The 13,011-nt window shown below is 58.9% G+C and overlaps 1 protein-coding gene across 5 annotated transcripts in view; it reads right to left on the bottom strand.

Annotated features, from left to right (window-relative positions):
- The window catches only part of PATZ1 (POZ (BTB) and AT hook containing zinc finger 1), an 18,153-nt gene that overhangs the window by 1,938 nt on the left and 3,204 nt on the right, over nucleotides 1-13,011 (bottom strand). For 2 of the 5 annotated variants that reach the window (XM_010828795.1, XM_010828794.1), the window contains exon 3: nucleotides 6,995-7,166. In XM_010828795.1, the coding sequence (XP_010827097.1) occupies nucleotides 6,995-7,166 (172 nt within the window). Of the gene's footprint in view, nucleotides 1-1,214; nucleotides 1,353-6,994; nucleotides 7,167-11,071; nucleotides 11,983-13,011 lie in introns of those variants that run through there. The other 3 variants (XM_010828793.1, XM_010828796.1, XM_010828797.1) reach the window with 3 other exon arrangements.

Raw genomic sequence — 13,011 nt, forward strand, 5'->3', positions numbered from 1 at the left:
CCTGGGGCCGCTGACCTCCGTCGCCGCGGACTCTCCACGCAGGCGCACTTGAACCGCTCACCGCCATCTTAGCCTGCTTCAAGGAATATGGAGAGGGGGCCTCTACTGTCTCCACCCGGAGAACTCAAGAGCCCAACTCCTAGGCGCCCTCTCAGGTGCCTCTGCGGGTAAAACAGCTGTGGTAATGATGCTGAACAGGTATGTCGGTGACCTCACCTCGGCACCAAACTGGCTGCGCCCTAGCAAGGCAGAACCAGAGCCGTGGGCTCCTCGACCCAGGCAGACCCCATCGACCGCTGAGGCTGAGCCGGTCCTTCTCCCGACGCTGCGAACACACGCCCTGCCCTCCGCGCCTCCGCCTGCCAGAAGCCTTCCGGGCCAACTGGTCAAAGCACAACAGCTTAGAAGGAACTGAACAACTCCATCGGCTGCTGTCCATACGCAGGGCCCGGGACAAGCCGGGCCTTAGGACAGCCCTTGCTCATCTGCCCTGCCCGGCCCACACGGGCATCCTCCACCAAAAGCAGCTTCCTGTCTGGGTTCAGAGCGCCATGCCGGGAAGGGAGGTCTGTGATGGGAGTGTGGAGCATGCCAGCTCTGCCGTCTGCCAAACCTGGGCATCACCCACAAGGCAACAACAACTTGAAATACCGCGGAACAACCGGAATCAACCAGTGGAGGTGGGGCCTAGGGAGCTCTACGCAAACCGAGTCGGAGTCAGCGCCATGCATCTCACAAACGCGGCCAGAGGCTCTCCGGAAAGGGCTGCCCACAGCAGCCAAAGGCCCCTGCCGAGGGGGAAGCCAGCCCTTGGCTCCCCCTGCCCACAGGCTCAAAGGAGAAGAAAGCGTTCAGCCGCAGCACCACGCCCTCCTGGAAGGGCCACAGGCAACGGACAGGCCCAGAGGCTCATCATGCAGGGCTCCTCTTCCTGCCTGGGCCGGGGGCGTCCCTCAGGGCTCTAGGTGTGGGGACTGGCCAGGAGCGAGGGGGGAGGGCTGGGGAAGAGGAGGCGGGGGCTGGATCTCGGCAGTGCCCTGCAGTGAGACCCCCACTGTGACTTCTGTCCTGGAGGCCACTGCCACTCGGATCTCGAGCCTCCTCCTCGAGGCGGCCAGCAAGTCGGCCGCCTTCCCGCCTCCCCACGCCCGGCCCAGCGCCCCCACAACACAGTCTGCGCAGAGAAGCAAAGTGCAGAGCAAGGGGTCGCTTGCCTTTGTTGCCATAGGTCCTGGCGCAGTGGAACGCTGCTCCCCCATTCGGGATGGGCTCCTGGTGCCTGGAGACCTGGGGAAGGGGAACACCGTGGTGGGTTTTAACATGGACCTTTAAGTAGGAGGCAGAGGAGAAACCTAAACAAGACAAAAGGAGATGAGATCCGCGGCCGGCACACAGACACCTCTCTCTGCTTCCCCCTCGCCTCTCCTCTGGCCGCACGGGCTAGCACTTCTAACAGGGGCCCTCCTTGGCTCAAGAGCGCCGCAGCCACGGGAGCCACCGCCAGGCTCAGGAGGGCGGCGGCACCGTCCTGAGTCGGCGTCTCTGCAGAGCCTGCCCCGCAAGGCTGCGGTGGAGTCCGCCTGGAGGGAGGGTCTGAGATCCCACTCCTGCCGGGGCCAGAGGCCCGCTGCCTCCAGACCGCTCAGTGCCTCAAGGGGGCCAGTGGTCAGAGCGGATGGTTCACAGCCCCACACCAACTGCGGGGACCTGACTAGAAACACAGTCAGGAAAACACAAGGGACTCCAGGGCAGCCGCGGGACTCCAGCTGCCTAACACGAAGGCAAACCATCTGCACAAGAGACCGGACGCAGGCAAAATGAAGTCCCAAAGAAGCGCCTCCGGAGTCCCCCTTCTCCTGATGGTCAGGACCAGCTCTATTCTGCTCATTTCTCACCTGCAGAGTGACTGGGTTTAGTGACTGTTTAGACCTTCTGAGGAACAATGAAAATGGGAAGTTGTCTTAAAAGGAGGGTTGCAGTCATCTCTCATTCACAGTGGTCTTCTTGGTTAGGTTTTGGAGGATCCATCAGGTTCACTTAAGGAAGAAGGAAGAGGGACAGTCCTTGTCTTTACTTGGGAGAGGCAACCCCGCCATCTGGGAGCTGCCCCACTCAGATGCTCCGAGGTCACTTTGGGCCTTGAGACGCTTCCGCAGCAGCGATGAGTCCTGGGAGATGGAACTGGCTGGACCAAAGGAACTCTACTTGGGCTGTCACGGGAAGGAGCTGTGACATCAAGTCCCCCTACAGCCAAGGATCCGGAAGTGCCTTCAGCAGGAACCCAAACTTTGCAAAAGACCCACGTGCAGTGCTAGTGCCTTGATGGTATCCCTTCAGTCCAGAGGCAGCTGACATATCCTTGGGTACTTCCATTTTCTCGTTAAATTGTAGCCACAGGGTAGCAATGGGCCCACAACCAATGGGCCAGTGGCTGGAGAGTACAGTGAACGTGTGCACAAGACTTGGGTTTTTTTTTAATGTTTATTTATTCTGTCTTCATTGTGGCTTGCGAGATCTTTAGTTGCAGCATGTGGGATCTAGTTCCCCAACCAGGAATCGAGCCCAGGGCCCGCCCCCTGCATTGGGAGCATGAAGTTCTAGCCCCAGGGAAGTCCCTGAGACTAGTTTTAAAAATGCTTGGATTGGCCTGGCTTTCAAATGCTGCTGGAACTATTGTTCAGTAAAGGTCACCTTCAGCCAGTGACAGAGGCATGCCAGGCCCTGCATACTGTGTGTATCATGCTGTGCTTCACAGCCACAGGTACAGCTGCTAAATGGCAGAGCCTGGACCCAGTCCGGGGACCACATGCATCACACAGTCCTTCACCACTAGGCAGACTGTCTAATGGTCCCTGCATCTTGGTCCTGGACCCAGAAACATCCCCGGGCTTTGTGCAACAGGCTCAGTTACCACCACTTAAATTCCTGCACTTTTCTGCCACATATGCATGCTAAGTTGCTTCAGTTGTGTCTGACTCTGTGACCCCCATGGACTGGTAGCCCACCAGGCTCTTCTGTCCATGGGATTCTCCAGGCGAGAATACTGGAATACTTGCCATGCCCTCCCCCAGAGGATTTTCCCAACCCAAGGATCAAACCCAGGTCTCCTGCACTGGCAGGCAGGTTTTTGTAGAATCTCATTTAACAAACGTGCTCCCGATGGTAGCAATTGTGGTTCTGGAGGGAAATGGGGGACATGGTGAACTGGGCTTCCTCTCCTGATGAAAATCCTCCGGGACAGGATGCTACTGTCCCGCCCTGCCTAGTAGAGCATGCTGTCCTGCGCTGTGACTGGGTGGTCTGCCTGCGGCCAAGCATGGGAACAGACTGGCTTCCGAGGGTCCCACAGGAATACTCCCTCGAGGGAGGTTGTGGTCAGAAGGAGCAGCGAAGGCCCACAGGATGGAGGACCTCAGCCCTGTGCCCTGGCAGGCAGCAGAAATATCAGACTTCTGCTGATATGATGACACCGCTTCAGCAGGCAGTCTGTGTCTCTTCATCCCTGTGGGGCCTCTGAAGTGGAGCGAACCACTCTCCTGGCACACCAGGACAGGGCCACGGCAGCCAAGAGGGACAGAAGAGGTGGGAAGGAGCCCCAGGAGCTATTATATCTACTCCTTGTGGGAAGAGCTGTGCTGGGGACACAGCAGATGCTCAGTGAAAGCTCACTGCGTTTTCCTGGAAAACAGTCTGGGGACCACGTGACTGGGTCCCCTTGACTCTGCCCCAGCTGCTGACTGCTTACTATCTATAGCAAAGCCACGTGGTGGGTGGTAGGCAGCATCCACAACTGCCACCTAGAGCCCAGAATTTAAACACACGGCAGCTCAGCAGCCAAGTTCTGGGTTGAAAGCTGAGTTTTCCACAAACACATCTTTGAAGCCAGACACATTTGGCCGGAATTCTAAACTCACCTGCTTGTCCATCACTGACTAACTAAGAACCAAAGAGGCCGCATGATACAAGGTTTGGGGTGATGGGGCTCGAGCACACCCGTGACACCCCCATCGCCGACGGGCTACCTTCCCATGCTCCAGGGGCAGAGAGTTTACTGCCACGAAGCCACTGGGCCTCTGCGGCATGTCCTTGGCTGGTGTGTGCACTTCCCACTCTGGAGGCAAACCCTCTGCTCACAGCTTCCACATCCGTGCGGGGGTCAGAGGCTGCTTTCTCTTGGTCCACACCTTGGTGGGGCCGCGCCCAGCTGAGCTGTGCTGGAGAGGGCTCTGAGCAGGTCTGTGTCCACACGGCCCAGGAGATGGCACACCTGTTGTTGGTGACAATGTGTGTGCTCGCCTCTGGCTGGAGCGACGGCGTTCCCCACCCGTGGAGCAGTGACACGTGGGTGCAAATGTTGTCTCGGTCACGGTCAAAGGGAGACTCCCAACGTGCTCCCCCTCGTCCCAGGATACCCGCACGTGTACACGGCCTACCACAGAAACTTCAGAAGAAGGGAGAGCATGGCAATTATTACACCAGGTCGTCCCCACCATTCAACTTGGCTGACTTCCTCAACTCGAACGTGAGGGAGCCGGCTTCTGCAACCATCCGATTCCCCTGCTGGGACTCATCTCCTCTAAGATGGGACGGCCCATGTCCCGATGTGTCTCCAGCTCAAAGACGAGATCATCTGTCTCCAGCGTGGGATCTGCTCCCTCGCATTCTTCATGGGCAAGAGTCTTCTGTGTGGCTGCAAACAGGCAGATGGGTGAGTAGTTGAGCTGACTGCTCAAGGACTGCTGGGACTGCAGGCTATCAGAAGACACCTGGAAACCGACCTGATCCAGCCTCACCTGTTGATCGGCGGGCTGACCCTCCGCTTGGTCCATCGCAGACAGAAGGACATCCACCTAATTCCTGCGGCAGCACCTGCGTCACAGCTTTGATAGGTCAGCCCAGAGCTCCCTGTGATCTGATTCCAGGGTCTCCATGTCCCAGTGGCCCGTCCTCTTCCTGGAAAAACTGCCTTCCTCTTCCTCTTTGTGGGGGGAAAGGAATTTCTGCCCAAGGAATGAGTCCAAGGTAGAACCCGGCTTCTTCTCTTCTGACGAAGACCAAGACTGTCTTCCTTCTGAGGACCCAGGGTGGTTTGGACTTCTCTCTTCTTAGAGGAATAGGACTTCTGCTCTGACGCTGGGACCCGAAGCTGCTTTGCTTACAGTCCAGATCCAGGGGCTTTTCTGAGGGAAGGAGGGCTCTGGTTCTACTCTACCAGCACCCTCACCCACCGGAGCCACGTGGCCTGTGGCCACTGCCCAGTCCTCTTCACCAGCGCAGGGCAAACACAGCCTGACTTTCAGCAGTTGCTGGCTCTGCCACACCAGCTGTCTCCTGACTGGGTTAGCATTCCCTCCTGCTCCCCGCTGCTCTCAGCTCTTCTTTCCTCCTGAGCAGGGTCCCCAGGGGCTGTGGCCCTGGGCCCCCACCCGATCTCCCTGCCTCTGTAATCCAGGCTTCATTTCAGTCTCCTCACTGGCATCCTCCTCCGCGTGCACCGGTTTCCCACCTCTGGTTTCCGATGCCGACTCTGAGGCTGAGAACGTCAACTCTGAAACCCTGACAGAGTGCCTGCTGGCAGCACAGTGCAGCGGGCCTGAGCCATCAGGGGCGTGAAGAGGAAGCCAGACAAGGAACCGTCTCCTCCCGGAGCCGGGCAGCCCCGCTGCCCTCTACGGACATGCAGAAAATAGGACGGATGCCTCCGCAGCTTTTCTGACCACCTCCCAACCTGCCCGCTTCCACAGCACTTCCTGGTGGTACACACATCGGCATCCGGCAACCTTCAAGGCAAACCCCAAGTGCGCAGTCCTGGTGGGGGGTGGACCCAGCCCAGGGCAGCAGGAACACCTGGCTACTCTGCAGGCACCCTCCACAGGATTCAGAGACCCCGGCCAAGGACCGCAGGGGTGCTGTGCCTGGTCCGGACCAGAGTGTCGGAGAGCTTTGTGTCTCCCGACACGGCGACAGACGAGGGCCTCCCGAGTGTGCTGTGGCTTGCAGGGCCCAGAGAACGGTCACCCGCCCCGTCTCCCGGGATCCTCACAACAGCCCTGTGATGTGGGCAGAGGGGTGTTCTCAACCCCTTGTAGAGATGAAGAGACTGAGCCTTAGACACAGGGGAAGGGAGAGTTCAAGGTCGTACAGGAAGGTGAGGTGGGAAGGGCCGGCGAAACCCAGGGTCCCCCGCCTCCTGGCTCAGTGGTCAGCCCGTGAAGCCACACATAGGACTTCCAGGAGCACTGGAACCAGCGCGTCCCAGGAAACAGGACTCGCAGCCCTGTCCCCCGCTCCCAGCCAAGCCAAGCGCACCATGCAGAAGCTGCCTCACGCACGCCGGACAGCCGCGCCGACTCCGTCAGCAGACACGGCACAGCCTCCTCCTCAGACAACACGAGCCTCAGCCCTTCCGGTAGCCGGCGGGCCCGGCAGAGGCGACTTCACCCAACACGACAGTCAGACGCCAGCCAGGCCGACCTCGGCCGCGAGCACGCTGCCCTGCTCCGAGCACCTGCCATGTTCTGCCCTCGTCAAGGCCACAGTCTGCCCGGGTCTGGATTTTTATGCTAGAAAGTTCCGGCCCTTGTTTACCTACGGACTTGAGCTCTTTACCTGGCTGCTGACTTTCACCCGTATGCCTGTGACTCAGCCGGCACGGCTCTCGGGTCGGTCTCTCTCTCTCCTACCTCTCGGGGGTCTCACGATTGCCACCGACCTCAGTGGTTCAGCGCATCCATCCTGCCCCCGGGGCAGCAGGTGCGTCATGGGCCTCAAGCCTGGGAAACACCTCTCTCCTTCTGTCCCCGCCTGCTGACCTCCTGGGAGCTCCCACTCCAAGCTCCCCAAGTTGACGGGAAAGGAAAGGGCGACACACAGCTAGCTGAGGGTGAGGTGTTCACCGCTCAGTGGGGTGGGCGGGAGGGGTGGCTGTGCAGAGTGGGGCCTGAGGCGGGGCGCAGGCCCGCCCCCCGACGTGAGGAAACAGCAGGGCGATTACCTCGGTTACAGATACTGCAGAAGTTGCTGGGCCCCTCGCTGTGCTTCTTCAGGTGGTCTGCCATGTACGCCGCCCGCAAGTACTTCCCGCATACCTGGCAGGGCACCTTGTCTTCGTGGCAGGCCAGGTGGGAGCGCAGGCGGTCTCGGGTGGCGAAAGAAGCATTGCAGGTCTGAGGGCAGAAAGGAGAATGGGGTGAGGTAAAAGCTGGCCCCACACCTGACTCCCCGTTGAGCACACCGTGCCACAAAGCATTTCCAACCAACACAGGAACTCCCTGTACAAAGAGAATTCGGCAGGTGGCCCAGGCTTCCTGCCCAGATGCCGAGCAAGCCGCTCCTGCTCCCCACAGTCTTCCCCACGGGACCCCTGAGCTGGGATCACTGGTTCCCACTGGCCCCCCATACGCCCGGTTCATGGCAGGCTGAGTTCTGCAAAACGAAGAGCTAGGCACTTTTCATTCTTGAACATTTAAGAACTGACTTTCGTTGCCCTGGCTGTAAGTGAATTTACAGAAGAGCTGCTGGCATGTAAATAGAGCAGTCTTCACCTTCTCCACCCTGGGTTTCCCCTGGTTGCCTCACACGAAGAATTCCATTTACTCACTATTTATTCAAAAGTGACAGTTGCGGCCACGGGGAAATGGGAAGGAAAGGCAGGATAGAACAGAAATTACTCTTCATAACATTCGCGTGCATTTGCATTGAAAAAGCAGCCCATGAAAGGACAGCGTCAACTGCGCGAATGTGAAAATTAGCAGAGACCGAGAGGCTCCTGGGGGGCATCTGGAGAATTCCCAGGACTGGTGCCAACCGGGACAGCACCGCCTGCGCCGGCCAAGTGCCCCTTGTGCCAGGCAGGCCCAGGCTCCACCTTCATAGGTACTAGTGGCAGGCAGTACCTCACGGTGGCCCTCGAGCCTGGCTGTGCCCTGACCCCGCCAGCTGGGAGCTGCACTCAGCTCCCCAGGTCCCTCGACTCAGTCTCAGTCCCGGATCTACCCGCAGCGTTCCACCCAAGCCGGGGCCTGCACAGAGCCCTAGAGGTCACAGAATGTCGGGAAAGCCCTGAGGGTTCAATCTGATGACCTTCAAACTATTTTGGTTCCATGCATATGTCTCAGCTTTGAGTCAAGGTTGACTTCATTTCTTTTCTCCCTACGTGTGTGTTTACTGTTTTAGAACCATAAGAGAAAGCAACATTCACCTTTAAGGCCATCACAGACAGAACATTAACTCACTGAAGACGGGCCACCCCCATCAACTGGCTAGAATGGAGGTGCTCCCACAGTCTCCGTTGAACAGAAACAGATCCTGAGACCCCCGAGGTCTTAAGGTAAGCGTCTGAACACTGTCTCCACGTACAGCGTTTATCTGTTGCTTCACTATACAATCAAAGCGAGAAACAAACGTGCGAGATGCTGTGGAGATAGAAGACGCCGAGGTGGCCACCCCGGCCCCAGATGTGTGTGTCAGGACGGCCTCTGTTCTTCTTGGCCGTTATGTCTTGAACAAATGTCACAGATGTGAATAGAACAAGTTACGCTAATAAAATACAGCTTACCCTTGAACAGTTTTCAAGGGTTTGAACTGCAAGGGTCCGTTTATATGCAGGTTTTTTCACTAGTAAATACTGTGATAGGTGGTACAGCGCCTATAATCAGCCGAACCCAAGGAAGAGGAGCCTGGACAAGGAGGAATCACAGGGACAGGAGGCCGACTGCTAAGTTGTGCGTGTGTATCTGAGCCCGAGTCAGCGCTCTCACCTTCACGTTGTTCCAGGGCCAACTGTACTGCTTTCACCTACTTCACATGTTGAGTTGATTCATGTGACAAATGAGGGGCTAAGTTCTGAGAGTGACCTGCACAAAGCAGAGGGCTCAGCTACTGCTGGGCCAGGGCCCTCCCCTCCGTGGTCAGCCTGGGGTGTTCCCACCCTCCGCGACCCGCAGGCAGGCAGAGGTCCCGCGAGGACCTGGGGCAGCTGGACTGAGAGCCGGCCCGAGCCCATGCTCTGACCACCTCCAGCCTCAGCAGGGGTGTCTTCTGGTGAAAGGTGTTGGTAGTTTTTATCAGTGCCCTTGGGGGCCAGGCTGTCCTGACAGAGGTGACAGGATTTGTGCAGGGAAACTTGGGCACTCACATGACTCAGAAAGCATCATGGGTGTCTGGTCTCATGGCCTCAGTAGGGGGAAACAGAATTCTTCCCTCACCCAGCCCACCAGACTGTAAACCAGGATAAGGGGCGCTGTGGACACCTCAGGGAGAAGGGATGAGAGCTGGCTCTGCTAGACAAGTGACCGAGGACCACCCATCCCGTGACGAGGGCAGTGTAATCTACACCACACAACACAACTCAAGAAAGGAAGCAACCACGGACCAGGTGTAAGAAAACGCAGCTGAAAACGCACACTGAGGATTCCACCTTCCGTGCTCTCTGGAAGAGGGTGCCGCCAGAGGGAGGTGAGGGAGAAGCCTCGTTGCCAACTTTCTTTTGGGACGTGTCCTTATAAACACTACCTGTCACGCTTTGCTAACAAAAGATAATGGACAACCAAACCTCAATTATCCACAAGTGGATTATCCGTCTAGGGGATTCGCTAAGCAAAACTGAAATCGCAGACCAGGCTGAGGTTCCCCACCCCGTCCTCCACTGATTATCTCTCAAGGGATGAGAGCTAACTTGAGCCTGAGTAAGCATCATTAGGAGTGTAAATCTGCTACTTGGAAAAAGAAAATGTGAAAACGTTTCCTGTGTTACAAAGCCATGCTGGAATGGTGGTTGGCTTCTCTATGCCAGCACTGACCCTCTGGCCGGAGAACCAGAGGTTTTCTGGAGGAACTGAGAAAGTGCCCAAGTCCAGGCCTGCCAGAAGTTCACACAACAGCGAGCATAAAGGGCCTGGCTACTTGACTCAGGAAAAGAAGCAGAAAGGCTGAGAGAGATGGATCTCAAAGACGGGGTGCCCAGAACTTCCAGGCTGGGGCCACTCAAGACAGAGGCAGCCCCTGTCCTAGGGGCAGAAGGCAGGGCACCATGCCAGGATCAGGACCCCGGCCCAGTGGTGCTGGGACGGCCGCCTGGCCCCAGCCCGGCGTGCAGGCAGCCTGCTGTTGCCAGCGGTACACCGGCCAGGGCCCCCCAGCCTGAGTCCCCTCTGGTCATCACCACTCAACCCACAGCCCCAGCCAGGCTCCCTCCCCGCCCTACCAGTTTCTCCCCATCCCAGACTTCCAAAAGTCCCAGACTCCCAAGGGTTGAGCAGTTTGGGAATGGGGCCCAAGTGGTAGCAGGGACACCGGGGCACACCCTACGCCGGTGGCCTTCGAGTCTGGCAGCCTCGGGGTAGAAGTCTTAAGGGCAACGTGTCGGGGCCCAGCAGGCCCCCTTCTGGAGGATGTCAGTTCCTTTATTCCCACCTCAGTTCCTAATGAGTTATCCCTCCAGCCCAAACCCCACCCCCGACCAGCCCCTGAGAAGTGGGGCCACAGGGAGCAGCAGGAGAGGTCTGAGCTGTTCCAGCCTCTCGGTGTCAGGCTGAACTCCCTGTGGGGGGAAGGTCCAGCCCACAGCACGTGCAGATGAGCAGTGCTGGGGCATCATGAAACCCCAGGGAAACTGGTGTGTCACCGCCAGGCTGAGCCTCCATGCCCCTGCATTCGGAGGACCTTTGCCCTCAGGCTGAGGCATCAGTCCCCGTAACCGCTGCCTCTCTGGCACCAGGAGGGCCGAGAGGTATGGCCGTGCCCTGCCCTGCCAGGGGCCCCAGGAACCAACTCCCAGCGAGCCGTCTCTTCACCTCCGATGCTTTCAGCACACACACCATGCAAAACAGACTCCCCTGCCCTGTTTAACCCAGCCCCGGCACACCTGGCTGGCCAAACTAAGCCTAAGGGGCAGCACATCTTCACCTGCCAGGTCACCGTCGGGGGTTCTGGCTGTGGGGCTGGAGGCGGGACCACGGCCCTGTGAGCGTGTGTGTGTCGGAGGGCAGGGCAGGGCAGGCACGTACACCAAGAGACCGTGAGGTCAGCGTTATGACACAGACCAAAGACAAAACACACAAAGCCTCAAATGTTAGAATGAAAACTTTTATCATCACTCCTATTATTCCCACAGAGCCCAAGGGGGCTAAAGGACACACCACTGGGATCCAAGGGGGAGGGTCTACAACTGCTTTATCAGCCCCCAAAGCCATGTATCAGGATGACCCAAGGTAAAGCTACTGGTTAGTCTAGTTCCTGAGCAGACCTGCTAATGAATGACACTCAAAACCACAACCGTCTAATTCACGAGCCAGCAAGGAAAGCAGGACCTGTGTGAGTGGAAGGGAAGCAGGCAGCTCGGGCTGGCCAGCAGGAGGAGGACTCACTCCCAGGGTAGGAGGAGAGGAGGCCAGGCCCCCTTCCAGAAACCCCAGGCTTCAGGGAGGTGCTATCAGGGGAGGGGAGGCACTGGCCTCCAGGCAGGGGCGGACACCCAGGGTACCATCAGCTAAAGGGGGGAAACAAGGCCCGAAAGCCCTGAAAGAAACACGGAGACCGCGGCGGGCCCAGGAAGGAGCTCCCTGCAGCCCCCACATGGGGGTCCCTGAGCTGGGGAAGAGCCCGAGTACCCAGGAGGAGCTGGGCACAGTGGACAGGTCTCTCCCAGGAGCAGGAGGTCCAGCCTGCTGCCCCCACCACAGAAGACCTTCTCAGGAGGCCCGGCTAGCCTACAGGCCATTGGGTAAAGGCCCGGCCACCCTCAGAGGCCGTCCAGCCCTGCCTCAGATATCCCGGGGGGGCTGGGCAGAAGAGAGCGTTGCTGGAGGGTGCCGGGCCCAGGTTTTCAAGGGCTGGGAAGGATTTTTTTAGAGAAAGGGAAAAGGCGGTGTCAGGAACCGAATGGGACGACCTCCACAAAGCAGGCTGGGCAAAGTCCCATGATGGCAGGTCGCTAGGAAGAGATTCCAGGGGCGGCAGGCCGCTGCTGCTCCCAACCCACACCTGGAAAAAGGGCAGAGAGTGCAGGTTACCCCCCCAGGCCACCGGGCACGCCCCCACTGCCCGCTGGGCACCTCCTGCTCTGCTGGGCTGCTCAGCACACTACCTGGGCATCAGAACGTGCTCCGTAGCGGAGAGTCAGAGAGAGAGGAGGCAGCGAGCGCACATGCATCCCGGCAGGCCTGCAGGAGCGCCACCATGCCTGGCCCCCTGGGGCTCCCCGTCCCTCCTGCAGCACGTCCAGCCCTCCCTGTCGGTCTCCCCGGAGCACTCCCTCCTTGCCACCAACAGGATAAAGAGAAGCAGGTCACCCCACAACTGTCTCACGCCTGAGATGGTGAGAACTCGGCCCAGGAAAGGGAAGATGACCAAGGAAAAGAGAGAGTCGTGTTTTCCACCCACACAGGACTGCTTAATGGCCAGGAGAGGAAGCTTGGTCTTCTGGGCACCACAGGGCACCCAGATACCATTCAGGCAGACACACCAAGGGTGAGAATCTGGCTCAGTCTCCCCTACCTACTGCTACACAAAGAGCTCTCCAGGACAGGAAGCCACCTCGCTCTCCAGTTCTCAGAAGCCCTTGGCTGCGCGCACACGTGGCTCGGGACAGGTTAAGCAGGTGCCGGTGCAGAGGTGAGAGCACCAGCGCCCTGCCTCCTTGCCACCACCCCCACCGCGAGGTGCCTGAGCCGAGGGGACCCAGATGGAGCGCCAAGCCGGGTCAGGCTGCCAGGCACACAGAGGAAGCGGTGCGGGCCGGGCCACCAGGAGCCCTTCCGAAACCACTTCTGCCCACGGTGGCCCCTGCGAACCGCCGGGAACCAAAGTCGGACGCGGTGGGCTGCCAGTACCCCAGGACGACACGTGTGCCCTGCGGCCCACCATCCAAGGAACTGGCAGACGCCAGGAGAGGACAGCCAAGCAGCAGAGCGAAGACAGAGACGGGTGGGAACCAGGACCCAGCAACCAGAAGGGAGGGGACATCAGCAGTTGGGGGGAGGGGCCGGGGGAGAACAAAGGAGGAGAGCAGAC

This window comes from Bison bison, unplaced genomic scaffold (assembly GCF_000754665.1).
Source record: "Bison bison bison isolate TAMUID 2011002044 unplaced genomic scaffold, Bison_UMD1.0 scf7180017864495, whole genome shotgun sequence".
NCBI classification, from domain to species: domain Eukaryota; kingdom Metazoa; phylum Chordata; class Mammalia; order Artiodactyla; family Bovidae; genus Bison; species Bison bison.